The sequence below is a fragment of the Salmo trutta genome, chromosome 4, assembly GCF_901001165.1.
Source record: "Salmo trutta chromosome 4, fSalTru1.1, whole genome shotgun sequence".
NCBI lineage: Eukaryota > Metazoa > Chordata > Actinopteri > Salmoniformes > Salmonidae > Salmo > Salmo trutta.
This window is the reverse complement of record NC_042960.1, coordinates 58,110,931-58,138,155: the sequence shown is the minus strand read 5'-3', so window position 1 is coordinate 58,138,155 and position 27,225 is coordinate 58,110,931. Positions and strand designations below refer to the sequence as shown.

The following is a 27,225-nucleotide window of genomic DNA, read 5'->3' as shown; positions in this document are numbered from 1 at the left end:
GTGACATCACTAGCGACAGTCCTTTGATGTGGGTGTTACGCACCCGTGTTGATGTGTGTAAAAACACTATTAGACCAAATCAAAGCATTCTGGAGAAGAAGTTATGGGTGACAGACAGACGCTTCCTTCGCCCCTTTACTTATAACATCCTTCTCTCATGCAGTTAGAAAGCATGACATCATTTAGCCAAGCCAATTTGAACGTCTTTGCAGAGCGAAAGACCCTCCAAATAAAGATTTGTGGGCCGTTTATCATGTTAAAACAATCCTGCCATGCCTAAAGAAGCTATTTTCAAACTAGCCAGCCCTATCAGGCTAATGGCTCATGCCTTTCATGGGAGTTCTCTTACTCATATAAGTAGCTTTGGGGTCCATTTTGAAATGCAGGGAATAAGCTCATCATTTTCAGATGTACCCACCTGGTTTGTTTTTGTTATTATCGTATATGTCTGACTTTAGCTTTGTGTAGTGGGTTTTAGGAAGCTGGTGGTGTGTGTGTGTGTGTGTGTGTGTGTGTGTGTGTGTGTGTGTGTGTGTGTGTGTGTGTGTGTGTGTGTGTGTAGGGGTCCTTCACACAGGGTCCCACTGTGGTCAGCGAACAAGCCTCATATTGGGCCTGATAGACTGTGTTGACAGAAGTCCCTGCAAGAGGCCATGCAATCCCATCCCCTGTCTAATTGCAGTGCAGATTCAAATGGCTCATTTTACCAAGGGGGTGTATCCCCACACAGGGCAAAAACTACTTGAATCAACTTTGTTTCCACATCATTTCAGCCCAAAGATTATATGGGATGACGTTGAATCAACGTTGAAAACTGACAATTTGAAAAAAGTCATCGACGTAAGAGAATTTTGTCTGTTTTTCACCCAACTTTTAACCTAAATGTAAAAACATGGTGAAATGTTTTGTTGATTTCACATTGAATTCACAGAAGTTGACAACTTAAACAAATGTAAATCAAAACTAGACATTGAACTGACGTCTGTCCCCAGTAGGGTATTTCAATAGGGGAGCGAAAGGATGATCCGTGCTCACTTGCAGGCCTGTTGCCAGTCAGATGAGATAGTAAAATGTTATTGTTTTTCTTCCCCCAACCATTTGTCCTCCTGTGTTGTATTTCACTCTCCTCTGACTGAGTGTCTTTATTTTGGATACAGCAACAGCTTCAAGAAGACACAGCCCCCTGTTCTCCTCGCCAAGATCGATGACAGGCTGGAGCAATACACCACCGCCATTGAGGTTAGCTCCCACCTTGTTTCTGCCCCTCCCTCCGTCCCGACAGACAGAGGCCCCATTGGTGGGGGCTGTGATAAAGGATTTCATATGGTGACTATTCAGCCAGACTTCTCTGCCTCTCCATAGGTGACACACTGTGTCAGTCTCACACATACACAGTTATATTATACCTCAGCCTCAGACTCATATCAACCTTAGTAACCATGTTTCCATCCAACCTTTTTATGCGAGTAAAGTACATGTCGGATAAAACATATCATGACAGGCCTGACGGACACAGCAAATTTGTCTGCAAACTTTCCAAATGTCAACCAAACAAAATACACTAGATAAGGTGGGATCTTTTTGTGTCTGTAAAATTAATTATATGAGAAATGGCAGTGGAAACGCCTTTATGCGCAAATATTGATATAATAACCATCATATCAAAGTAAACTTGGAGTCACGCGATGATATGTTTTGTGGTTGTCCCACTCTGATTCGTTGGGAAAGCATGCAGTTTTTTGGGGCTGCTGTAGAGTCAGATGAACTTCACAGAGTCATGAAAGTGCACATTGATGAGCTTGATGCTCCTTTCCAATAAATATCGAGGGTCTTATTCTGGGGACATGATGATCAATGATTGACACTGTAGACCAGAGCAGGCACATTTGCTACATAATTCAATATTTTCTACCGACAAAACAATTAGTAGAGTTGAACATGCGATGGAAACCCATTTAACTTGTATGTTTTATTCGGTACACGGGAATTAAACTGCAAAAAATATTTGTATGTGCACTATGTCATCACGCTCAGCCTTTTATCTGCAACGTCAGTTTGATAGATACACCCCTCTGGTGGGATTTTAGAATATTTGCGTGAAAATTGGTCAACAACTGTATGGAAACCTGTCAGTGTCAGTGTTCACACATCAAAGTCAGTCACATGGCCTTAGTCAGGCCCAGTCCGTCAAACCATCTGTCTACTCTATAATTTGGGAGAGGATTGATGGGCACTTGAGGCTAGGCTGAGCTTGCTTTCTCATCTCCTGAGTGGTGCCTGAGTCATACTATAAGTACATGGGAGTAGTTGTGTGTGTGAGGCCCTCCTACTGCTCTCCCATGAAGTCCCTATTGCATCATCAGATCACTAGCATGCCATGTTTACTTTGTTTCTAGACTTTGTTACTCATTGTGTATAACTATGTTATGCTGTTCTTTATGCAATAGGCTGGGTCTAATCCTGAATACTGATTGGTTAAAACCGCGTTCCAGCCGGTGTCTATTCCACAAGTTACCACCGGCTAACTCCATGATGTTAAAATGCCTATTTACTCTGTTTCATCTGACTGTGCAATCCACTGTCTCATCAGCCCAGCCAAGCCATTTATAAACTTGATCTCCACTATAAAAAGCATCTAGACATTATCTCACATTTCTTTTAGACTTTTTAAGTGAGCAAGCTTAATAAATATGCTTTTTGATCTGGAATTCTGTTATATGCAAATTCCATGCAAATGGACAATAAAGTATATTGTATCGTTCTGCTGTGTAGTACTCCCAGGAGGTCAAGGCAACCAAACAGGGCCTGACGGACATCCCCATGTCGCCTGAGCCAGTGTCCTCCAAGAAGAACTTGTTTGAGGCTGGAGAGGCCTGGAACCAGAGCCCGGCCAAAGGCACACCACCCAAGGCAAGGAAACACCCCCATAACGTTACATACACATGAATGAAAAAGTCAAAGAAGTCTAAGTCATTTCGCACCATCGCCAACGACTGAACATTACACCCAACAACATAAATAGAACCTTATGGATACAAAACGTGAATGCTCTTTACATTCAGTAGCTGCCTGGAGTTATACTGTAGACTAGAGACACAGAAATCTACCTAGCGCTCTTTCAAAAGACATTTACACATTATGCAGATGTCTAATTATACCTGTCCCAATGCTACTCTCTATGCTCTCCATGCTTCTTTCCATGATCTCACACCTTTGTCACAGCCCCCTCTCTCCTCTATGTTTTTAATTACTGTATCCCATTCATCGTGTGCAGGCCAGGGTTCTTTGAAATAACCAGAAAGGCATGGCAGCTTGACCCCGGGGCGAGAGGAATAACAAACAGCATGCAAGCCACGGCGGTATAGATCTGAGACCCTTAGGCTGTTGTTTATTTTAACTCTCTACCACAAATGTGTGGTTTCCCCCCATCCCGGGTATTCCATAGCATGTACAGATGTAGGATCCTAATTTGAGCCAGGTTGCTACAGCAGGAAAAAAAATTGCAGCAACAGAAAATGTGAATTATTATGTGGATTAAAACTAATGTACATTATTGTAGGGGCTTATACATTTTTTCATAAGGGAAAATCAAGTCTGAAATTTCAAAGTAGAAAATACAGACTTCAGAAGCCTTTTTAAACCTCAAATATACTACAAGTTTTACATTTCCTGCATTGCTGGAAAGTTATCCTGCAACAGGGCGATCAAATTAAGATCCGACATCTGTAGCAGTAGCTGCTAACCTGCCCCCAGAGATACAGTATGTCTTCCCCTTTCTAGCACCATGCTAACGGCTTTCACCGCAGGAGTAGCCCTAAAGAAAACAAACCTAAAGGCCGATGGACAGAAGTTAGTTTGAAAGAAGTTGAGTGAGAGGACAATGGAGAGTAAATTACAGGGGAGAAGTTTCATGGCAGTCTGGAGGATGCAGCAACAGAGTAGCAGTCTTGAACTACAGATGTAGGATCTTAATTTAAGCCAGTTTGCTACAGCAGGAAAATAATCCTGCAGCGACAGGAAATGTGAAATATTATGTGGATTATAATTAATGGGCATTATTGTAGGGGCTGATTCGTTTTTCGAAATTACAAACTTCAAAGGCCTTTTTAAACCTCAAATACACTGCAAGTTAAACAAATTAAGATCCTACATCTGTAGCCTAATGGTGTATAACCTGGAGTCACGCTTATGGATGAAAATAGAGCTGCCTGATCTCTGTACAGAATCTTGTGTGTGTGTGCTGGACAGCTACATTTATCTGTAACAGTCTGCCACAAGAAAATAAGGAATGCCTAAGGAATGGAACGGTCTTGTTGAGCGCCTGAGTGGAAATATGTGTGCGTGTGTTTGCCAGCAGGATGCTGAGAGTCTGAAGGTGGGCGTGGCGGACATGATCACCCAGTGGGTGAAGGGGAACCCAGATGGCACCAGCAGGAGCTCCCCCTCAAGACCAGCTGTAAGTCTCGCTCAGAACAGTCGTGTACAGTATATAGTGTATATGGGTATACATTTACTGTATGTGGCTCTGCATTTCACCAGTTTCATACATTACCGCCAACCTCTTCTCCGTCACTATTCTCTAGCACTGGCATCGCCTTCACAGAAGTAGCTTCTGGTTCAACAATGTAGTAAGAAGTCACACGGGGTGTCTCATCCCCTTTAGAGAGACTGAACCATCTTCATCAACATACAGCATCTGTGTATCTACTTCCTTTACTTTCATTCCTCATTCGTGTTATTTCAACTGTCTTCACGTCTTCCCTTCTCAAAGTAACTGCTCTTTTCGCTCTTTCCCTTTCCTCCCATTTTCCTTCTGAACTGTTCTACATGTAAGTGTTTGTAGTACAGCTGTGCACCAGGCATGCAGAGACTCAGTGATGTGTGCGTGCAGTCAGCCTTATCCAAGGCTGCCATCTAGTGGGACGTAGAGTTCTATTGTGGAGGTTCAGAACAGTGGAGGCTGCTGACGGCTCATAACAATGGCTGGAACGGAGCGAATGGAGTGGCAATTAACCATGTGTTTGACGTATGCTCCAGCCATTACCATGAGCCAGTTCTCCCCAATTAAGGAACCACCAACCTCCTGTGGTTCAGAACCAAAGCCACGAAGGTTGCTTATCTTGCATGGCTCCAAAAAGCATTTTATATAAAACTCCAGAAAGCATTGGAATAGTTGCTGTTTGGTGCTGTTCATTCCCCAGGATGTAAAAGCTGGTGACGTGATGCAGAAAAAGAACATGTGGGAGATCATTGGAGAAACATCCCCTGGGATTTCAGGAGCAGTGGCAAAGGTGAGCGTGCTGACACACACACACACACACACGCTCACACACACACACATGCTCACACACACACACACATGCATGCAAACACACACACGCACACATCATTACAAACGTACAGTATTTGAATATTCTGTTTCAAACTTTGTGTATAATATACCGTGGCAAATTCTCACTGTTCTTAATCAGTCTATGCTTTTCAGGGCAATGCATCTGGAAAAAAGTACAAATTTGTGATGACTGCTCATGGCAAATATGAGAAGATTCCGTTTGATGATGATGAAAATATGGATGAATACACCAATGGAAAAGCAGGTGAGATGACTGGGTTTAGACAACAATTATACATTTTAAAACATTAGTGTAAATACCATAATAGTCCAATAATAACTCGTATTTTCTTAGGCAAAAAAACACCTTTTTATTCTGCTAGTCCTGCGGATAAAAATAAAACATTTAAATCTACAAAATACCAGCTACAATTAAATAGCATGACTTGTATCAAACACCAAAGGGCAATAGCCCTTGATCTGCCCATTATCTTCACTACAGAATGAATTCTCTATTTAATTCTGTAGCTCAAGATGAACTTTCTATGTCAAACATTAACCAACATAAAAAATGTTCTATTCAAACTTTTTATTTTCTGTTTTATCAAAAATATATAGAAAAGAACATTTACTGTAAACTTATGCAGCAAAATCTCAGATTCCAAAGCAGTTGAACATCACTCTGTCAATAACAGACAATGTTCTTCATCTTTTTAATATAGACATGCATGAAAGAAAAACGTAAAGCACCAACAACAAGCTGAGGAACCTACAGAAACTCAAGGTCAAATGTCACTCTCAGCTCTTGACCCTTCCAGGGCCCTCATTTGAAAGCTGTGTATTTGAAAACTGTGTGTGTGAAACATGATATTTCAGTCTATTTTACTTTCACGTTAATCCTGCATTGATGTCGATGGGAGATTCGTGGATCTCCAGTTAGGAGTCGGCCTTAGGGACTTCCTGTATACATTTGTCTTAGCGTCTGTCGTCACTGCCTTCCACATCCCACAACCCCTTCCCCTGACCTCTTATCCACCCACACCAACAGTCAAACACATCCTTCATAGAGCTGACTTGTCCCCCACAGGAGTTAGCAACCCTATTTCTCAAATAACACTCTCACTGACCTGTAGTCCAAAAAAGGGAAGGAGACAAAGCTGGTATAAGCATCTGCAGGCTACTCAAACATTCTAAGAAAAAGTATCACCTGAATATCTAAAGTCTATTTGAAAGACTTATGTAAATAGCACCATTTTGGGAAATATACACTCCTACTTCACTACTACTTTCATCCTCTCCTCTTTTTTTCATCCGTCTTTGGAAACATTTCTCTAAATGCCCTGGAGTCAAGTTTCTTCAGATACCCAAAACCTGCATCAGTACAGTCTATAGGCTCTACACGCATCTGCGATTTCAAGACACATGTACTATAACTGAGAGTTTATCGTTTTTAGTAAGTGGTGTACCTAAGTAAGTACATTACACTACAGTCTCAGGAACCCTTCTGAAAAAGAAACTCATTATCCTATCAGGGTTCAACAGTGGACAAAAAAATTAACTCAGAGATTTACTTAATCTTTGTACATTTTAATCTCACGAGATGTCCAAATTCTTTTAAAACAACAATACATTTTCCCTTATCCTCTGATTGTCAAGGTAATATTTTCATATTATCAGAGAAAGAGACATTCAGACAAATGCGTAACGTAGTCAGACGACAAAACAATCAGTGCTCAAAATGCAACATAGTGCATGTATAAAGTTAAGACCACATTCTCTATGAGACTGTCTTAAATATAGTATCCTGTGTTAAGCCGAGAGACTATTACATGGGACCTGTACATTATGACTACCATTTCTACACCAGTGCACATAAAACATTTAACAATAACATTTTTCAAAACGTTCTTCTCAGTTTCATCTTTACCAGTCCAAAGAGACATGGTTTAAGGACAAGTGAACCCTCTAGCTGTTCTGTTAAAGTCTTTTGGTTCCTCGTCTTTATTTTTACGCCCTATGAGACCCATCTCAAACACTGTCGAAATTTTCGTTAGTGGCCTTGACGCAGCCTCTCTTAGCCTTTTGGCATCAAACTTTGGGCTGAAAAGGAGAACAGGCAGACGATGGGCGAAGGATGGGATTTCTTTCCCTGCATCCTTTGGCTGCTCTTTTCTCTCCTCCTCACTTTTGCTGGCTTCAATCACCTGCATAATCTTCTCTTTAGTGGAGAACATATCAAAGAGAAGAGAATCCCACTTCTTTGCTGCCTTGGGTGGATCGTCAGCCGTTACGGCTGCCACCATGTCTTTAAATGACACCTTTTCATCCTTTTTCGCTTCACCTCCTTCCTGCTCAGTCACCTTGGTGGTTTCTTTCTTAGGATCTGATTCTGCGAATATAGGTGGTTCTTCTTCCACTACCATATGCTTCTTGAGCCGTGACCAACCACTGAGTTTAGACTTCATCATGCCCTTTGGCTTTTGGATCACTTTAAGAAGAGGTTCAGCTGCTGGGAAAGAGTCTTTACTCTCTTCCTTCTTCTCTGTCAATGGTGTGGTTGGAGCTGATACCGCCTTTTCAGGTTTGGCTTCCTGGTTATTCTTTGGTTTAGCCGGCAACAAAAGCTTCTCAGGAGATGCAGTCTTTGCAAGTGGAGAAGAATTGGTCGGCTTTGTCCCTACTGGTTTAGCCTCAGAGGTTGCTTTGGTTGGCGTTTTAGGCTCTGTTGATTCCTTCAACTCTTTCTGTTGCACCACACTGGCTTTAGCCACAGGAGATTCTGTTTTTGAGAAAGGAGGTATTGTCTTGCGTTGGGTTTCTGGGGTGGGTGTCTTGGGTTTTGGGTAAACTCCATAAGTTGGTGTCTTCACTTGTGTTTTAACCTCTGGTGTTGGAGATTTAGCCCATGGTCTTGTGTTTGCCACAGTTTTAACCTTTGGCATTTCAGCAACAGGAGTTGATATTTTGCTGGTCACAGCTGTGGATACTCTTGTTTCTGAGACCTCTTCAGCTTGTGTAACAACAATGGTTGGAAGCGTAAGCTTAACTACTGTTGTGGATACTATGGCCTCACTTGAAATAGTTTTTTCCAGTTCTTTGGAGGATGCTTCCTGGTTTGACACCTCGGGCAAAAGATGTGATTTTACAAGTAACTCTTGGGTAGGTGTTATAGATGCTTCTAGCTCTTGTGTTGGGGTATTAGATTCCTCTTGAGTCGGAGTCTTAGACCTGGATATTCCAAATAAAGGTGAAAAACTTTGGATTCCACCATGGGCAACATATGCAGCAGGAGTCAACCCATAATATGTATGGGTTGGTTTAGGATCCACATATGTTGGTGTCTTGGGCCTTTGAAATCCTATAGATGATACCCCAGCTGTGGGAGTCTTTGGTCTTTGATACCCTGCTGGTGGTTGTGGTCTTTGATACTCAATTGTTGGAGTCATAGGTTTATGCCCTTCATTTGTGGGAGTCTTGGGCCTTGGATACCCATCTGAGGGTGCTGTAGGTTTTGATGTTTCTTTTGTTGGCGTCTTGGGTCTTTGGTACCCATATGAGGGTGCAGCAGATTTCAGTGTGACATCTGTTGGAGTCTTAGGCATTTGGTACCCAAATGTGGGTGCAACACTTGTTGGAGTCTTGGGTCTTTGATTGCCTAATAGATCTGTAGGGGTCTTTGGTCTGGCAGACTCAACTACAGGATTTTCATGTCGAGGAGCCTCTGGTTTTGAAGTGTTCTGAGGAGGTGATTTAGCTGTGGGAGTCTCTTTCGACGTCACTTCCCCATTCAGAGTTCTTGCACCTTGAATAGTTGAAGGTGATTTTGAAGGGTCAGACAAAAACTGACTGGCAGCATTAGTACCAGGTGTTGATGTGTCAGATATCTGTGCCTCTGTAGTAATGGGTGAGACAGCGAATAAAAGTGGGTTGGTTCTTGATATTTCAAAAACAGGTGTTTTGGCACGGGACACATGAAATGAGGGTGTCTTAGGGCGACCTAAAGGAGTTCTTGGTGTTAAAAAATCATGAGTTGGTGTTTTAGCTCTTTTCACTTCAGATGTAGGCGTTGCACTCCTTTGGAGTCCAGGTGACGGTGTTAAACCTCTTTTTACCCCGGATGTAGGTGTTGCACTTCTTTTGATTTCAGCTGTTGGTGTTGTAGCTCTTCTGATTTCTGATGTGGGTGTTATACTCCGAGATAATGCGTCTGCAGTAGATGTCTTTGATCCAGTATAATCATGGAGGGGGGACATAGATGCAGTATAGACCCTAATTTGACGGACATCAAACATCGGTTTGGGTGCTTTTAGTGTAGCTTCGGTAGCTTTAAAACGTGGGCTTGGACTTTTGCGGTGTATTACTACTGGGGCTATTCGCAGAGTAGGTTGTGTGGCAGCAGGAGTGACTGTGACAGGAGCAACTGGAGCACTGAGTGGATGAGGTACTGAAGCAGTGACTGGAGGAGCAATTTGAGCAGCAGCTGTCGTTGTCACGTCAGGCACAGAGGACGTTTGCACAGGCGTTTTGGGTGCCAATGCATGCAAGGCTGGCCCTGGAACGGCTGACGGGGGTGTTGGAGTAAATGTGTAGAGTGGGGCCACATACTGGGGGAAGGTGGGGGCTGGAGCAGCATACAGCTGTGGGGCGAACCTTGCTGTTCCACCTAAAGTGGCTCCTCGTTGCTGCGGGTAAGGGGATGCCACATGCCGATAGACTGGCCTGACAGCGAATCTGGGGTGCTGTGTGTAGAAGGATGCCTCTGGAGTTTTGGGAGGGGTTGAGTGGTCACTGTGCTCCAAGTCAGGGCTTGCTTCATTCACAGGAGAGAGGCTTGAGCGGAAAGGGACAGGTGTTTTTGCGGTCTCAGGGGTGGCTTTTTTCTTTATTTTTTTCTCTGTTTTCTTGAGTAGTTTCTGGAGTCTAGCATTTTCCTTGCCAGGCTTGGGCAGTAGAGCTGGAGGGTACTGCTGGAAAAGCAGGCCTGGTTCATTGACATTGCTATAACTGGCAGCCATGAGCAGTTTAACCCCCTGAAAAAAATACAGGACAGAGTGAGGCATATTTATTTGGTTATCAATGATACAGTAGCCTATTGTTTTAAAGGAAGAGGGGCAGTGTTCAATCAATTCAACTTCTCCTTACAGCTGCTCTCCACCCCCACCTCGGCCCATGGTATAGATCAGTGGCTGAACTATTCATTGACCATCAAGAAGATCATCAACACATAATTGGTAAACAAACACATCTGACTACTTTTTTCTTTCTTTTTCAGACCTATACCATGGTGAATATTGAAATACAAATGTTGGTGGCAAAGACTTTCTATTCAAGATGGTATGGACTTCAACAACTCCAGCCACCTTGTCAGCAAACCCTGTGAGGATATCCTGCAGTAGCACTTGTTATGAAAACAATATAATTCACAGTTTATACCTTTCCTTCCGCATTCAGTAGGTAACTTTTGAGAACTTCTTAAATGGTTAGTTGTTGCTTTGTTCTGTGTACTCACTTTGAACAAAGCAATGAGAACTCGCCAGTTCAATTTAATCTTCAGACTTGTATTGGCTTACTTGTCAAAAGTATCTTTCACATATGTTTATGTATATATGAATATGTTTTTTTACTCACTTTTACTTTATATTTTTTCCTTCATTTTATGCCATTGACAAACATTAGGTGATTGCATTTACCTATACCGCACATGTATGTTGGAAATTATGCAGAAAGTGACATAAAACCAAAACCTAAGCTTTGAATTTGAAATGGTAACTCTTGTAAAATGTTCTGGTTTGGGAAGTTTGATCACTGAGCCCGTTAATTGTAATATCATGTTTATATTTTATTTTTCTTCAGGCTGTTGTTTGAGCCCAGAGATTATCCAAACATCTTCTGAATATGGTGTTAAAGGCACAATGTGGCTATTTTTCTATCAATATAAAATCATTTCTGGGTAACAATTAAGTACCTTACTGTGATTGTTGTCAATTAAAATGGTCAAAATAAATAAATAGCTTCTTAGCAAAGAGCAATGTCTCAAGCAAGAATTTAGCTAGGACTGTCTGGGAGGGGACTGAGTGGGAGGGGAAAACTGAAAATGAGCTGTTAATTTCAGAGAGGTTTGGAACTCTTTCTTATTGGTATATTAACTCATTTACCACCTAGACAGACCAAAACTCCATCCCACCAAAACAGGCTGAAATTTCAGACTGCCTTTTCAAACCGCTCTTACACTAAAAGGGCATTATCATAATTTTCACAGTATTACTCAAACCTCATAGTGTGGAAATATATACAGTATAATACACAGGAAAATGTAAAATGTCTTTAAACGCTAGGCTGCACTGGGTGCTGCATATTCTCTAAGCTTTTAAGCGAGTCATCTCTTTTTTTGTGCATTCATAAAATACTGCATTGAAATGCCAAAGGATTTTGCGGTAACTGAATCACCTGGTTACAGAACATTGATTGTGTCTGTTGTATTAATAACACTTTATCTCACACATAGTAACATTTCATCCTGCTATCTAACCATGATTCTGTTTTCAGTTCTGCACACTGGAGTTTTCCACCACCCTATTTATGTTACCAATGTAACATTTTATTCTTAAAAGACCCATCATTGTCATTTCTGCTTTCCTTGTTATTAAACCTTCATTTTTTTCTCTTACATTAAATAAAGTATTGTATACAATGACGTTTGTTTTTTATTAGCGTTTTTATCTGTCAATTTTAAGCAGCCCGACAAACGCTATCTGCAGTGGACAAAGGAGAAAACTTGGAGACGAAGTGAAGTGGAAAGCGAAGGAGGGCAGTCAAATTTAACACTCCCTGCAATTAAGGCCTCCCAGCTGATACTGGAAGGTTCCTTGGCCTAATTTTAGGCTGAGAGCAGAGAGGGGGCAGCCAATCACCTGCTCCCTTCTATAAGGCTTGGTTCTGTCCTGTACAGGCAGGGTGCATCACGGTGACAGTAAATCACTGATGAGAAGGTACCTAAGGTGCAGCATATGCATATCATCTAGAATCTGAGAGCATATATGGGTCCAATCACTGTACTGCACATAACAATCTGACACGTGTGCCTGTGGGTATACTGAACATGAGCAGGAATTAAGTGACCTATACAAATCCACCTTTTCAAACTTTTAAACTACAGTGCAGTTAGATACTTTTGCTTTGACACTGTGAGGTCTGACTGGCAGACACACTTGGCCTGCAACCTATAGGTTCAAGCATTAACTAAGAGTGAAAGTGAACATTGAGCATTTGACCCCAGTGATGTCACTAGTGGTCATTGTGATGTGAGGTTTTTTTATGCACAGTAAACACATTCTATAATTGGAAGATTTTGACTCATATCTATTTAAACCTTGATGGCTGTAAACCTTTAAAAGTTTAAACCTTGATAGTTGTATTTAGATTTTAATGCAATGTGATAGGCCTACAAATCAGGATATTATAGTTCTCTCACAGCATTCCGTCTTTCACTTAAATGGTTTTTCACTTAATCCCTTTCCACTTAAATGGTTTTTCCATGTAGGTTTGTATGTTTTTGGCCTCTACTAGTCAAACTCAAATGCAGTCCACCACTGATCATGTTTTAAAGGGCCCACTGCAACAGTAAGACAGACTGGACCTGCAACATGAGAGGAGGTCATCCTTTTAAGGCTCTTGTAGGTTAGGCATTTGGAGCACCTCCAAGATGCAAGTTCAAAAGAGGAAAGGGTAATAATAGCCTAGCAATAAAACCATGCATCACACAATGGCTTCTTGGTGTCCACCATCTCCCAACCCCTAAAAAACATGCACATATGAGTTAATCACATAATCAGTAAAAATCTAAAACTATTACATAATTGAGCTTACCAGGTTATGCTTCTTACCGTTGACCAACGCACTCCCGACAGGGGAGTCCCCTTACAATGAGAAAAACAAAAAACATTAAACTTAAAACACTTTGTACAAGCTTGTATTTCAACAGTTAACATGCTAACACACTGTGTTTTCATTAGTTCATAGGTTAACATATACTTGCAGGAGTATCAGAACATAAACCATTATTGTTTTAAGCATTATGATATCTCGATCCAGTTTTGATACCTGGAACGCAACACCCTAAATATATTAAAAACACATGCAACAGTGTGCATGCTGTCTCTAAACCCCACTTCCCAATTTGGTGACGCTTTGACATTACATTGAAAATCCCTTTGGTCAGATAGCTTTAGCCACAATGGCTACAGTATAGAGTACAACCTTCTGGGGGCTGGCTGTAAAAGCTCTAACACACGTCTCAAGACCCCCCCCCCCCCCCCCCCCCCCCCCCCCCCTTGTCAATAGCATAAACACGTTACTACGAGCTGTCTCGAAAAAAATACAATCGTAATTGCAGTATGTTTACCTGTGTGACTGCTACTTGGGGGTCGGCCGGCAGCTGCCTGCTTGTCCCGGCCCAAATTGTCAGAGCGGGAGGCTCATGTTGAGCACAACTATACTCCCTTCCTACATATGGAAGGGCCAGTCTCCATGGCAGTCCAAAAATATAACCTGAGCCTTTTGCTCAGAATGTGCTCCGTCGTGACAGTGCGCTAGCTGCGACCGTCAGCCAGGCAGGGGGTGGCCACAGCACTTTAGATATCGCCACCCCTCGCTACCGCGACCAGATGCTTCTCTCTGAAAAATACTATTTCAGAATGGCGCCCCCTGCGGGAGAGCCCGAGCCATCTCAACAAGTATAGGAAGTTTAGCTCTACCAATTCTGATCAAATTGTTTGCCAATTTAAGCTGCTGGGTATAAAAAAAAGGTCCACCTACTTTTTTATTTTATTTAACCTTTATTTAACTAGGCAAGTACTAAACCAGTTCAATCAAGCACCCATTACACAGGAGATGAGGAAAATTCATATTTCTGCAATTCTGTAAGGTGCTGGTGAAGCTAGAAAATTAGAAACATTCTCAGCATGACAGGTAGTTCTTGCCCTGGTGTGAATCTAATTGACCGACAGGTCAGTCAAAAGACTATTTTAAAACTGCTGAAGACCTTGATTGTTGATTCAGCAAATAATGTCAAGGGTTGAGTACAGTAACAGTTACACAGACTGTCAACAGATCCTGTCCTCCTTTGATCGGGCCATTGACATACATTATGTTTATGCATCTATCTAAGCTCCCTGTCCCATGGAAAAGGAACAAGTCCACCATCTGACTGCCTCACTGACGTTCCTGTCTTGTTTAACTTTTAAGTTATTTTTGCTTGCCTAACATGACGGCAAATATAGCAACAGGGGTATCTTAGCTGTCCCTCTCCCAACTTAAGGCCTCCCTCCCTACCCCACAATCCATCCAACTCCTTATTGAGTGCCGGGTCTAAGACGTCGAGACATCCCCCCACGGCCTCGCCTCTTACGGCTCCTTGGCCAATAGGGACCCCCCGTGGATCAAGTGTCACTATAACAGAAGGACATAATCAGGGTGGTAATTCTGCAGAACCTTACAGCCAGTCTCGGCCACCAGGGAGCTCATTTCTTCTTTACGCTTTTCTGAGGTAAGAGAGAGAGAGAGAGAGTGAGAGTGAGAGGGGTTGGAAGGAAGAGAGAGAGAGAGTGAGTGAGTGAGTGAATAGAACAAGAGAAGGAGAGAGTGAGAGAGAGATAGAAAGATTAAGATCAAGTGCAATGTTAAGAGCTCAGGGCCCCCCTAGCTGTCTCCTTTCAAGAACAGCTAAATTGACACGTGCAAAACCACTGCCACTGTGTTAAAACACTCAGGCTTTAAAACAGTCGGCTGCTCCGTGTTGTTAAGGTCAAGGGTGAGAAGGACCCACTCAGGGGGATAGGGACAGGTGAAGGGAACATACAGGTTTCTATAAAAGCTTCTATCTTGACTTGATCAGTAGAGGATGGGTGTCTCTTTTGCTTTGACATTTGGAGTTACGGTTGACTACATTGAATAGGTGGGATTTTCTTAGAACATCATTCTTGAAAGCCACTGGACATGTCGAATGACTTGAGACAAGTGTCAATGTTTTGTGTGATGAAATGCTAGTGTAGGTGTGAAAGTATGTTGTTGTTGTTCTGGTTGTAGTATCTGCTATGTGCTGGTAGCTGTTGATGAATTAAGCGGTAAAAGTGACTTAAGCGGTGAAAGGATCTTGGGTGCTACAAAGTCCCTGGGGTGAGGCCTGGCTCTAACTGGCTATCATAAGCCTGGGATTTACAAATGGCCCTCTAAGACTTGTAGCTATGTTGTGGAGCTGATCCAACGGTTTCAGTACAGGTAAGGCTAAGATGAGGGAATCTAAAGATATGCTCAAAGCTACCTCAATGTTAGGGTTGGGAACAGAATTGCTAGCACTATACTTGTCTTTTGTGAGATGGTAAACAGATAGCTGGACAGATATCTGGTGAATAGATGTGTTTGCTTGAGTGTATGTCGCAGCAAAGTTGGAGACAGTCTCATAGAGAGAAAGGTGTGACATTTGATAGTTTATGTTATCCAGGATCTCCGTGAACTAGGATAACATGGTGGTACATTAAGCCTTCCATACTTAGGATAAACACATAGACACTACTACCATTACAGTGCCCATTAAACTATAGCCTGATTTGTGAAATCAAACCAGAAATGTATAGGTATTAGAATAGGATTGGGATTTCAAGAAACAACCTTTGACTTTCCATCTTTTACATTATCAAACAGTTTGATGTACTTTCATTATTCCACTTTACCCCATTTTTGTTTTTCATCTATAACAAGTTAATATGTCACCATGGAATCTGAGAAAAGTGGCTGAAATGCCTATGTGAGGGAGGAGCCCGCATAAGGAAATTTAATTAGAATTACTGATACTATTCCAAGAGAAAGAACCTGATCTGTGCTTTGGAAATCGGATCCTGGACATGTTTCTCAGAGACATTTGCAGCTGTCTGTTTGGGAATAGCCATGATGTGCAAGGAGGCCTCCAGGGTGGCCTTAACAGTTATAGGAGGATGGTTTACAAATGCAAAGGCTAATGCAATGTAAACATCCTGGTAATGTATGCTAATCAATTCAAAATGCATACTTTGGGGATTTTTCATCAGATTATGATACATTGTCTGACAAGATAACAATAAGTTGCAAAACAAAAACTAAATCAGAAGCAAAAGGCCACTGTATACAGACGTCAATTCAACGTCGATTCCACATTGGTTCAACGTAATTGAATTGAAATTGTGTGCCCAGTAGTAGCCAATGGCCTACTAAAATTGGCCTAGAAGTGACAGCATGCCTTTAAAATGTTGATAAAGAGCTAGGGCATCATGTTTCTAAAGATAGGCGTTTCCTAGCACCTATGTTGAGGCATGGAATTTGACCAAGAGATTAAGTTAACTTGAGGGCCAGGGGAGAGGGAGGGGAGGAAGGAGGCATAAATATGTGTATGGGGGTCCCATTCTGAGAAGCAGAATTGTGTGTGTTGAATTTCAGTCTTTTCCCATTTCCTAACACTAATTATAAAACAGTTATAAAAAGGTTGTGATTCAAAAGCATTCCCTTTATAAATCCTGCACATTTTTCCTGTAACACAATTTTTTTTTAAATGTTGGTGAAATGTTATTCCATCAGGGTTGGGTTCTGGTAAGGGGAGAATACATTTTAGAGCCTGGGACCATAACCCCATGCTGTAAATACTGCTAGTGACTTGAGAGTGGCCTTCTTGGCGTCTTAGTGAAAGTGTCTCTCTTTCTTCCCTTGTACCTCAGGTGCAAAGTCCACTGTCAACATGTCTGACACAGAGGAAGTGTAAGTATTGGTAACATTTGTTTTCATCCTCACGATTACCTCATCCAGATTTCCCATGCATCATGTTGTTTTGACTGCCTGAATAAAAGTGCAATATCTTTTTCTATCCTTTCACAGCGAAGGTAAGTAACATTATTACTTTATTATTGCTAGGTATCATTATTGTCTCTTGTCATTATCATAGTCATTTTAAATCAGTAATTGTTCAACCGTATGCTGAATCATTCTGTATGTTTTTGAAACAATGCCTTACTGATTTCAGTCCTCTATGCAGAATAGTTCAACGCAATGGACAAACTTGGCTTCCCTCCTTGGAGTTCAAGTTGTGTCCAATACTGCCCCCTACAGCACAACAGCATATATTGGCTTTGTTTATGATACTGTGAATGTGGAGAAAGCCATGACTTAGGGATCTTTTCAATCTGTAAAGCTGAACTTCCAGTTTCAGGATGGTTTCAGAAGCCAGTGTTGATAACAGGCCATGCGGTAAATTAATCCTATACATCAAAAATTAGAATGAATTAAAGCATACCTTTAAATTATTTTCGAAATGTCAGACCACATACATCTATTAGTCTGTTAGCAACGGGTCCCTGCAACTCTGTAGACCTTTCCCAGTAATACTGTCCTCCTAGTCTGTCCAAATTCTGCCTGAATACAAATACATAATGTGTCTCCTCATTATGGAGGTGGATGAATCAAGCCTATTATACTACCAGGCCATGAAATGTTTTGTCTGCTCAAAAGTCTGTGAACTTGGTACCATTTGATTAGCTATGGAGGACAGTATTGTGTACGCATACAACGGATCCCTACTGTACCCATATTTACAGTATATTATATATACTAAATATTATTAACTGATATATTGGGTACAGCCGGGTTCTTTTGGTAACACTATTGTTTTACTGCTTTCTTTCTCCGAAAAAACCAAAACTCTCCATGGAGGCGAGGGAGAAGGTAAAAAAACAATGATGCTCAGACTACGAAGACGGTCATGTCATCTATACTAATTTGTCATTGTTTCGCTCTTGATCTTCAGTGTGTTTGAGAATGTGCGTTCAACTCATTGGATCTTCATGTAGCTCGTAGCATGTTGGATAACGCTAATGCTACCTCACTTCATCAGAATAATGCTACCTCCTCATTCAAACGCCTCACTTAATCAGACTAATGCTACCTCCTCATTCAAACGTCTCACTTCATCAGACTAATGCTACCTCACGTCATCAGAATAATGCTACCTCCTCATTCAAACGCCTCACTTAATCAGACTAATGCTACCTCCTCATTCAAACGCCTCACTTAATCAGACTAATGCTACCTCCTCATTCAAACGTCTCACTTCATCAGACTAATGCTACCTCACTTCATCAGAATAATGCAACCTCCTCATTCAAACGTCTCACTTCATCAGACTAATGCTACCTCCTCATTCATGCATCTCACTTCATCAGACTAATGCTACCTCACTTCATCAGGATAATGCTACCTCCTCATTCAAACGCCTCACTTCATCAGAATAATGCTACCTCCTCATTCAAACGTCTCACTTCATCAGAATAATGCTACCTCCTCATTCATGCATCTCACTTCATCAGACTAATGCTACCTCAAATCATCAGAATAATGCTACCTCCTCATTCAAACGTCTCACTTCATCAGACTAATGCTACCTCAAATCATCAGAATAATGCTACCTCCTCATTCAAACGTCTCACTTCATCAGACTAATGCTACCTCACTTCATCAGAATAATGCTACCTCCTCATTCAAACGCCTCACTTCATCAGACTAATGCTACCTCACTTGCTCAGACTAATGTTACCTCATTCAAACGCCTCACCTCATCAGGTCCCTGTTCATAAGATTATGTTTTTATTGTCACATACACCAGATGGGTGCAGTGAAATGTGTTGTTTTACAGGGTCAGCCATAGTAGTGCGGCGCCACTGGAGCAAATTAGTGTTAAGTGCCTTGCTCAAGGGCACATCGGGAGATTTTTCACCTTGTCGGAGCGGGTATTCGAACCAGTGACCTTTCGGTTACTGGCCCAATGCTATGCTACCTGCCACCCTAAGAAGAGGGATACGAGGCTATGATATGTCTAGTATTGCCTCTGCAGATCTAGTCATTGACAACTTAACTCTTTCTCCTGCTTGCTTTTGTCTCTGCCTCATGCAGCGCCACCTGGTGGTCACGACCATGAACTACTTTCCTCTTTCTCTAAAGAACACACCCTCTTTCTCATGCTTCCATTTATTAACCTATCCACCCCCCTTCCTCTCCCTGGTTACTCAAGGCATGTTGTGTAGCCGTAGCAGAGGACGTAGTTGAAGAGGTTGTTGAAAAGGTAGTTGAAGATGTAGTTGAAGAGGTAGTTGAAGATGTAGTTGAAGAGGTAGTTGAAGAGGTAGTTGAAGAGGAAGAGGTAGAAGTGGCGCCAGATAGAGGAAGAGGTAGAAGTGGCGCCAGAGCCAGAGGAAGCCTCAGAGCCAGAGGCAGAGGAAGCCTCAGAGCCAAAGCCAGAGGAAGGTATATTGGCATGGGTTATTCTATCATCCTTTTAGATGCAGCAGTGCGCTCCACCTGTTACAGACAGACAGACAGACAGACAGACAGACAGACAGACAGACAGACAGACAGACAGACAGACAGACAGACAGACAGACAGGGCTGTGTTTCTAGTGCAAACTGCTTCCTCATGGCTATAGCAATAATGTTTTTTTATTTTTATAAATAGATGCTTTAGACTTCTAACCATATAATATGATCCTTAATGTTACAAATATTTAAAAATAGTAATAATACATGTTATACATTCAAAGAGGCAGTCACACCATTGCTGATTAATTAAATATATGGCAATTGGTTGGATGTGAAAAATATCACTTGGGCTAACTTTTGAAACTTTTGATACCTGATGTAAGTCATTATCAGTATTTATGCCCATTTCTCTAAGATGAGAAAACTTACCCCTGTGCTTCTATTATGACCCTGAAAAGGCATCATCTCTATTATATATGCACATGTGTTTGTTGTGACAGTTACTTGTTAACTGAATGATACTTTGAGGTGCTATTGTGTGAGATACATTTACAAATCCATAACTGTTGTTCCACAAACTGTTGAAGTGTTAAGCTAAAGTAATTCATAGCGCTTAGCCCGACAAAGTATAATTTATATTTCAAATATGAAAGAGACGACATAAATGCTTGAGCTTAGGCAGACTATATTACAGTACGCAGCCTCTAGTCTCATTAGTCAGCCGTTACTGCCGTTTAGTTAGCTTCTATTTTCATTGCTTGCTGCATGCAAAGGTCATTGAAGAGGAAGGTCCGTTGATTAAAGATGACTTATCTGTGTCACTCTGGTCAGTATACAGGACTGCCTTTATATTGTCCATGTCCCAGGTCTGAGGTCTCGCTGTATTGGGGGAATGTCTGTTATCTCATGCCTGTCTGTCAGATCAAGGAGCACTGCGAAATTGGCCGACTCTAAACAAAATTTAAATTAACAACTGATAGGATAAAAAAAATCCATTATAAATGGTATAGTTTGGGGGGGAGGGATTAAGAAAAAGGATGAAAGAATATGAAATGCTAACATTTGCTTAACCCTGCAGTGACCCCACTGTTCAACCCTCCTTGCTATAATCACTCGATATTAGCATGGTATGTACCAAACACATAACAAGAGAAATAACAAGTCGATAACTTCAAAGTCCATCTTCTAACAATGACATATGTGTTGTCTTGCTTGTGGAAATTGTGTGGGGGTCAAGCCATCAACATCACACAGTTAAACCATTTCTCTTTTAAAGTAAAACACTTTGCCTGTCTTTAACGAGTAATATTTTCAGTTTAATATTGTCATTAAATATACAAGTGGACTTTCCTTATTCTAAAACAAGACCACACTTTAGAATTAAATCCTGCACATATAAAACAAGTTTACATTCTCTAACTGTGTGTGCAAAGTGTTTTATGTTAAGTATATACATGAGATTTAGATTTCTGTCAGTTTGTGGTTATTTTTCTTTTGATTTTCAAATCACTAACAAACATTGACTACCTCAAATTAAAAGCCAGGCTACCATTAGGAATATCTACCTGCAGACCCATTATTTTCCATTTCATGTAAAAACATCCAAGTAATGCCTGAATCTTTTTTGCCTGAGAATTACTCATCTGCTTTATATGCTGCTGTGTGCATTTCTAACCCAATAACATGTACTTGTCCTCCTCTTCATTTCTTAATACACAGCCCACAGGCCACAGTTCAAGTAAGTCATCTTTTCATGTAACCCCTCATTTCATTGTACACATTTATATCTAGAAATATATGATTACTGCATAGAAAGACTGCATTCCTATTCCCAATTCCATTTCAATCTCTCGTTGAAAAATACTATATTCTTAACTGTGATAGTCAAAACATTCAGCTGTCTTATTTTACATAGGCCTAGCACACCAGAAATGTATTTATTGAGATATATCTTCTTCTTATTATTATTATTATTTAATTGTCCTTGTTTTAGGTCAACATCATATCAAATTATAAATATGTGCATATATTTGAATACAAACAAGAAACAACATTACATAAAACCTAACATAAGCAACAGAAAACAAACTAGTGGAAGTAAACAAAAACAAATATGTATATATATATATTTAGAAATTCCCTTTCAGTTCTCTGCTCTCTTACAATGTTGCATTACCCCTAACATTATTACATTATATAACATTTTTAATAAATCACATTATTACACTTTTATTACATGCGTAAAAATAAACTTTATTTATTTTTATGCTTTAAATTTTCCATAGATTCACTGTATTTTTATATTGACACTTCTCAGGGCACCAAAGATTCCTGATGGCGAGAAAGTTGACTTTGATGTAAGTAGCTATAGTCCTTCATACATCATGACCATCTGGAGACTAGCTGGATAAATACCAGGGCTAATGTCAGAGAGGATGACATTTTATTTACAAAACGCTATATCCACCAATTTTTCACATTTGTGGGGTTTTTTCTCATAAAAATGTTTCCTTATGGATACCTTCATGTGTATGTAAACTATTACTGTTCTTAGATTTAGATGTGGATGAAAATGTGTTTTTATGCAAATCGCTATATATCCATTGTTTAGCTGGAATGGAATGTTGGTATCCTATATATTTAACTGTAATATGTGGTTGTCTCACATTGCTATCTTTAGATGAACGCACTTACTGTAAGTCACTCTGGATAAGAGCATCTGCTAAATGACTAAAATGTCAAATGAAAATGTTTTACATACAGTTCTGTATTGAATTATTATCTTTAAAAGAAAATGTAATATTGATGTGACAATAGTATAATTTGTAAATTTCATACAAAATGTAGTTATTTGTTACATTTGACTGAGTAAAACCTAGCAGTACTACTTATTTCTCTGACATTGAGGCGCATATATAGCATTTGACAAAAAAACATGATTATTTGTCTCTGAAATGAATCCATCAAGTGATAGATTTTAAACAAATACATATCTGTCATTGAACAACCCTATGCATTTAAGTCATTACATTTACATTTACATTTAAGTCATTTAGCTGATGCTCTTATCCAGAGCGACTTACAAATTGGTGCATTCACCTTATGATATCCAGTGGAACAACCACTTTACAATAGTGCATCTAAATCTTTTAGGGGGGGGGGGGGGGGGGTTAGAAGGATTACTTTATCCTATCCCAGGTATTCCTTAAAGAGGTGGGGTTTCAGGTGTCTCCGGAAGGTGGTGATTGACTCCGCTGTCCTGGCGTCGTGAGGGAGCTTGTTCCACCATTGGGGTGCCAGAGCAGCGAACAGTTTGGACTGGGCTGAGCGGGAACATGCCATGATTAGACAGTGAAAAAACACACCAATCTCTTTCATAATTTCTTTAAACAATAAAAGCTGATTTATCAACATTTCTGAAAATGGATATATAGCGTTTTGGAATTAAAGATGCACTATGCAGAAATCGCTCCGCCATTTCCTTGTTGCTAAAATTCTAATAGTTCACCCAATTTCAGTGTATGTGACAAAACAAGCAAGTATAGTGTAGAGAATCATTGTACCATCTAAACTGCTGTGCAATATATTTTCCAAATCAAAAACATTGTATTTTCAGCTGTTTGAAGCTGGTGTATAAAACCGAAAGTAAAAAACGAAACTTAACATCGGGAAGCATAGAAATAGCACACACAGAACAGATCCATCGCTTCTTAGACTTGCTTTCAATGAGAATGACAGATCTAAAACACATATTCCTATGTGAATTTGGTCAGGTCGCCCAAAAAAGTTACATATTGCAGCTTTGAACTCTTCATGTACTTAACAAGTGGATCTATTTTCCAACCTTACAGGACATTCAGAAGAAACGTCAGAACAAGGATCTTGTTGAGCTGCAGGGCCTGATCGATGCGCACTTTGAGCATAGAAAGAAGGAGGAGGAGGAGCTCATCGCCCTCAAAGAAAGAATTGTGAGTGAGAATTAGTAAATTACATCACTCTGCATACACATAGGACGTATTTGAAAATATAAACAAGGTCGTAAATTATAACAAGGTTTTCTTTTTGGACAAGTTCCGGTAGTCCGACCCTGTTTCTTTACATTTAGTTCCTAGTCAATACAACCATGACAAAACGATAAGATGTTGCAGTGCCCACTGGTGGCCAAAGGTATAACAACCAACCGTGTGTGTGTGTGTGTGTGTGTGTGTGTGTGTGTGTGTGTGTGTGTGTGTGTGTGTGTGTGTGTGTGTGTGCGTGTGTGCGTGTGTGCGTGTGTGTGTGTGTGTGTGTGTGTCTGCAGGAGAAGCGTAGGGCTGAGAGGGCCGAGCAGAACAGGATCCGTAGCGAGAAGGAGAAGGAGCGCGCGGCGAGACGTGAGGTTTGTGTCCTCCACCAGTACCACTACTTACCCCTCTGGGTTGTCCTCAACTATCAGCGTTCTGTCAATATGGGACATCCTTACAACACACATACTGACGTTGTGCTGTAATCTCTAAAACAGGAGGAGAGGCTGAAGAGGGAGGAGGCAGATGCCAAGAAGAAGGCTGATGAGGATGCGAAGAAGAAGTCTGCCCTGTCCAGCATGGGCTCCAACTACAGCAGCCATCTGCAGAAGGTGACCAGTGACCAACCGGTCTTCACAGGACCATACATGATGAATTTATAAAAGATAATTTACTAGTATATAACATATAATTCACAAAAATAATTTGTGTACATGTCGGATCGATCTTGTAACCGCTGCCATTCATTTGTAACAGGCTGACTCAAAGAGAGGTGGGAAGAAGGAAACTGAGAGAGAGAAGAAGAAGAAGATCCTGGCAGGCAGACGCAAGGTCCTGAACATCGACCATCTGAATGAAGAAAAACTGAAGTAAGAGACTGGGAAATTCCCAGTACAAGTAACAGATTTGGGCTTTACTTTATGTACAATACCTTGTGTTTAGTGTGTTGTTTTGGCGAGGCGAAATGGGCCTACAGTGGGTATAGCCAAGCTGTACAAAACTTTTGCAACTGTCCCGTTATCTGAAATGAATGCACACTCTAGGAACACCCTTCAGCCAATCAGAATTAAGTATTCAACCACAGGTATGAATATGGACTCTCCTCAGAGAATTTGTACATTAACTCACCAAGTCATCCTGCTTGCTCTGCTCTAGGGAGAAGGCAAAGGAGCTGCACGAATGGATGAAGACGCTGGAGTCTGAGAAGTTTGATAACATGGAGAGGCTGAAGAGGCAGAAGTATGAGGTATGTATCCGATGTCCTGGTTAAAGAAAATAGAAATATACTGTACATTATCCCAGTGATACCACATACAGGACAATGCACATCTGAAAGAATTATGGGCTGTTTATGTTAAGTCTACTCAAGAGCTGAGTTGGTAATATGACGGGCTCTGTTCTTAGAGCAGATACGTCTGGACATGACACATTACACTGTGGCACTATGGGTGGTACTGGTATCAGCCATGACCTCATAAAAGGTCTAGCTCAGTCAAAATATGACCAGTTTTTCCTTACACTCTTAGAAACAAATATGCTATGTAGAACCTAAAAACATTATTTGGCTATCTCCATTGCAAGCCTTTTTTCTAAGAGTGTAGGTTTTTACAGACATTGCTAATGTAAGACACCCTGTTATATATTATAATTGTAAGATACTCTGGAAAATTCCAAGTCTTACCTGAATAAAATCAGGGATGACATTGGTCCTCTGAGTCTGTCCATCCGCCTGGTGGCCTCAGTCACGGCCTCTCAGATATGAACACAGCTCTGCTTTGATATCTCCTCCAGGTCACAACCCTGCGTAAGAGAGTGGAAGAGCTGAGTAAATTGTAAGTAGAGCTGGACAGTTGTCACAGCTCAGGGGGCTCTCCTGGCCCGCTGTGGTGCATGGTCTGAAACTTTTGTGAGAAAGTTGCACATTCACACAGGAGGTGATGGAAACAGAGCAAAAGGTTCAATGATGGATCGAGGAGACGACAAAACACACCATGGAAGACACAAAATGAAATCTTATTGAGTATTGATTGTATCTCACTCATTCAGGTTGAAGAGAACATTCTCTGCTATAGACAAGATAATACACCTGGTATACTGACACCAACATGTCATTTTTAAAAGAGTTGCAGAGCGATATAAAGGTGCTGTCTATAGAATAGGACACCCGACTGACGCTCAGTCATTGAGTTACAGAAAACGTATGTCCTAAAAGCCAGTTCACTAATCAAGTCTTTAGAAATGTTGGGTTTCCACAGGTAAGTTATTCTGTCTAGAGTTCATTCTCACTGAAAGAAGTGACAGAAACTCGCTAACTATAGCCAATTGTCTCCAACATGTCTTCGTCTCCTAAACTCCCTATCCTTGGCAGTTGGGGAGTCAATACTGACACATACACAGCTCACAGACAGTTAGTCGAACTATTCCCAATCTCTCATAGTCCTCTTTTATTAATACAAAATATTTTCCCCCTCTTTGGTAAAAAAAATAATACTAGAAAAAGAATAAAACATGTAGATAAGAAACCCTACACAAAAGATCAATGTTCTCACACAGCAGCTGCATGGTGTGCCATAAAGGACAAGCATGAAAAGTCCATGATTTGTTTTGAGTGGTCTGATGGAATTGTATGTGATCTGGTTGATGAGTGTCAGTTAGACCAATGTCATATTAACAATGGAACAGCATAACTTGTACATTTGTTTCCACTTTTATGTAAAGTCATTTAGATTCAAGTGAATTTAGTAAACTAAAGTCAACATAAGTCTTTATTTGTAGATAAAAATGGGCATCGATAGTCTCTTCATTGGATGTCTTACACTGTTTCTCTTTCTTTCTGATGTATTACAGCTCTAAGAAGGGTAAAACCGTCCGCAGAAAGTAAACGGTCCCGTTCTGCTGCTTGGAGCCCAGACTGCCACCGTACTACCGGACACAGGCCTAATGCAGCAACAACACACACTTATGCTAAAGTCATTGCTCAGGCAACTAAGTTTTACAAGACGTGCCTCAGTCTACAGCACGTAGCCATTAGCTGCTGTTGAAGGTACCATCCCTCTTGCTTTCTCGCCCTGGACTGTTTGGTTCTCAGTATTTTTGTAAATAAAGTGTGACTCTTCAACTTTGTCTGTAGATGTGTTATTAACCAAACCCTCAATAAAAAAACAATATTTTTTGCCGTGTAACTTTAAAGTAATTTGTTCATATTAAAAAATATTTCCACTCTAATTAAAGGCAGAATATTGTTGTGTTTGTAAGAGTAGACCTAGATTAACTTGTGGAAAGTGTTAGCCCTATGTTAGAAGAAATATTGCATTATAATGAAGGTTTCTTCAATATCCCATCCCTCCATTCTGAGGGAAAATGCAAACATTTGAATTGACATCACAATTAGATTGAATTAGATTGTAACCTAGATTGAAAGTAGCAAACAATGTTCTGGTATGTAACTATGGAGGGTGGAGAGTGCCAGTTTGAAAAAGCAATGCCCTAAATAGGAATGTGAAAATGTTAAATGCATTTTTATTATAGTATCAGTGCGCATTAAATAGGCCACAGTTACAT

At 40.8% G+C, this 27,225-nt stretch overlaps 3 protein-coding genes across 4 annotated transcripts in view; all 3 read left to right on the top strand.

The window, feature by feature from the left end:
- Positions 1-11,355, top strand: part of LOC115192706 (non-muscle caldesmon) — a 38,386-nt gene extending 27,031 nt beyond the window's left edge. The window contains exons 8-13 of the mRNA XM_029751489.1: positions 1,158-1,239; positions 2,773-2,910; positions 4,358-4,456; positions 5,202-5,291; positions 5,486-5,597; positions 10,605-11,355. Coding sequence (XP_029607349.1) covers positions 1,158-1,239; positions 2,773-2,910; positions 4,358-4,456; positions 5,202-5,291; positions 5,486-5,597; positions 10,605-10,627 — 544 coding nt within the window. The 3' untranslated portion in view covers positions 10,628-11,355. The remainder of the gene's footprint in view (positions 1-1,157; positions 1,240-2,772; positions 2,911-4,357; positions 4,457-5,201; positions 5,292-5,485; positions 5,598-10,604) is intronic.
- LOC115192707 (uncharacterized) lies at positions 5,635-8,325 on the top strand. Its single transcript, XM_029751490.1, has one exon. It carries the CDS (start codon positions 7,349-7,351, stop codon positions 8,177-8,179), a length of 831 nt encoding a protein of 276 aa, XP_029607350.1. The 5' UTR covers positions 5,635-7,348; the 3' UTR covers positions 8,180-8,325.
- Positions 11,356-14,728: 3,373 nt separating the features above from the next.
- On the top strand, positions 14,729-26,834 carry LOC115192708 (troponin T, fast skeletal muscle isoforms). Of its 2 annotated transcripts, XM_029751492.1 has the most exons (13): positions 14,729-14,876; positions 17,074-17,113; positions 17,231-17,235; positions 18,062-18,073; positions 21,380-21,398; positions 21,978-22,017; positions 23,512-23,628; positions 23,961-24,038; positions 24,162-24,275; positions 24,421-24,533; positions 24,820-24,910; positions 25,456-25,496; positions 26,512-26,834. In XM_029751492.1, exons 2-13 carry the CDS (start codon positions 17,094-17,096, stop codon positions 26,543-26,545), a joined length of 684 nt encoding a protein of 227 aa, XP_029607352.1. In that variant the 5' UTR covers positions 14,729-14,876; positions 17,074-17,093; the 3' UTR covers positions 26,546-26,834. The 2 variants fall into 2 exon arrangements, with proteins under 2 accessions (XP_029607352.1, XP_029607353.1); XM_029751493.1 differs by lacking the exon at positions 18,062-18,073.
- Positions 26,835-27,225: the final 391 nt, after the last annotated feature.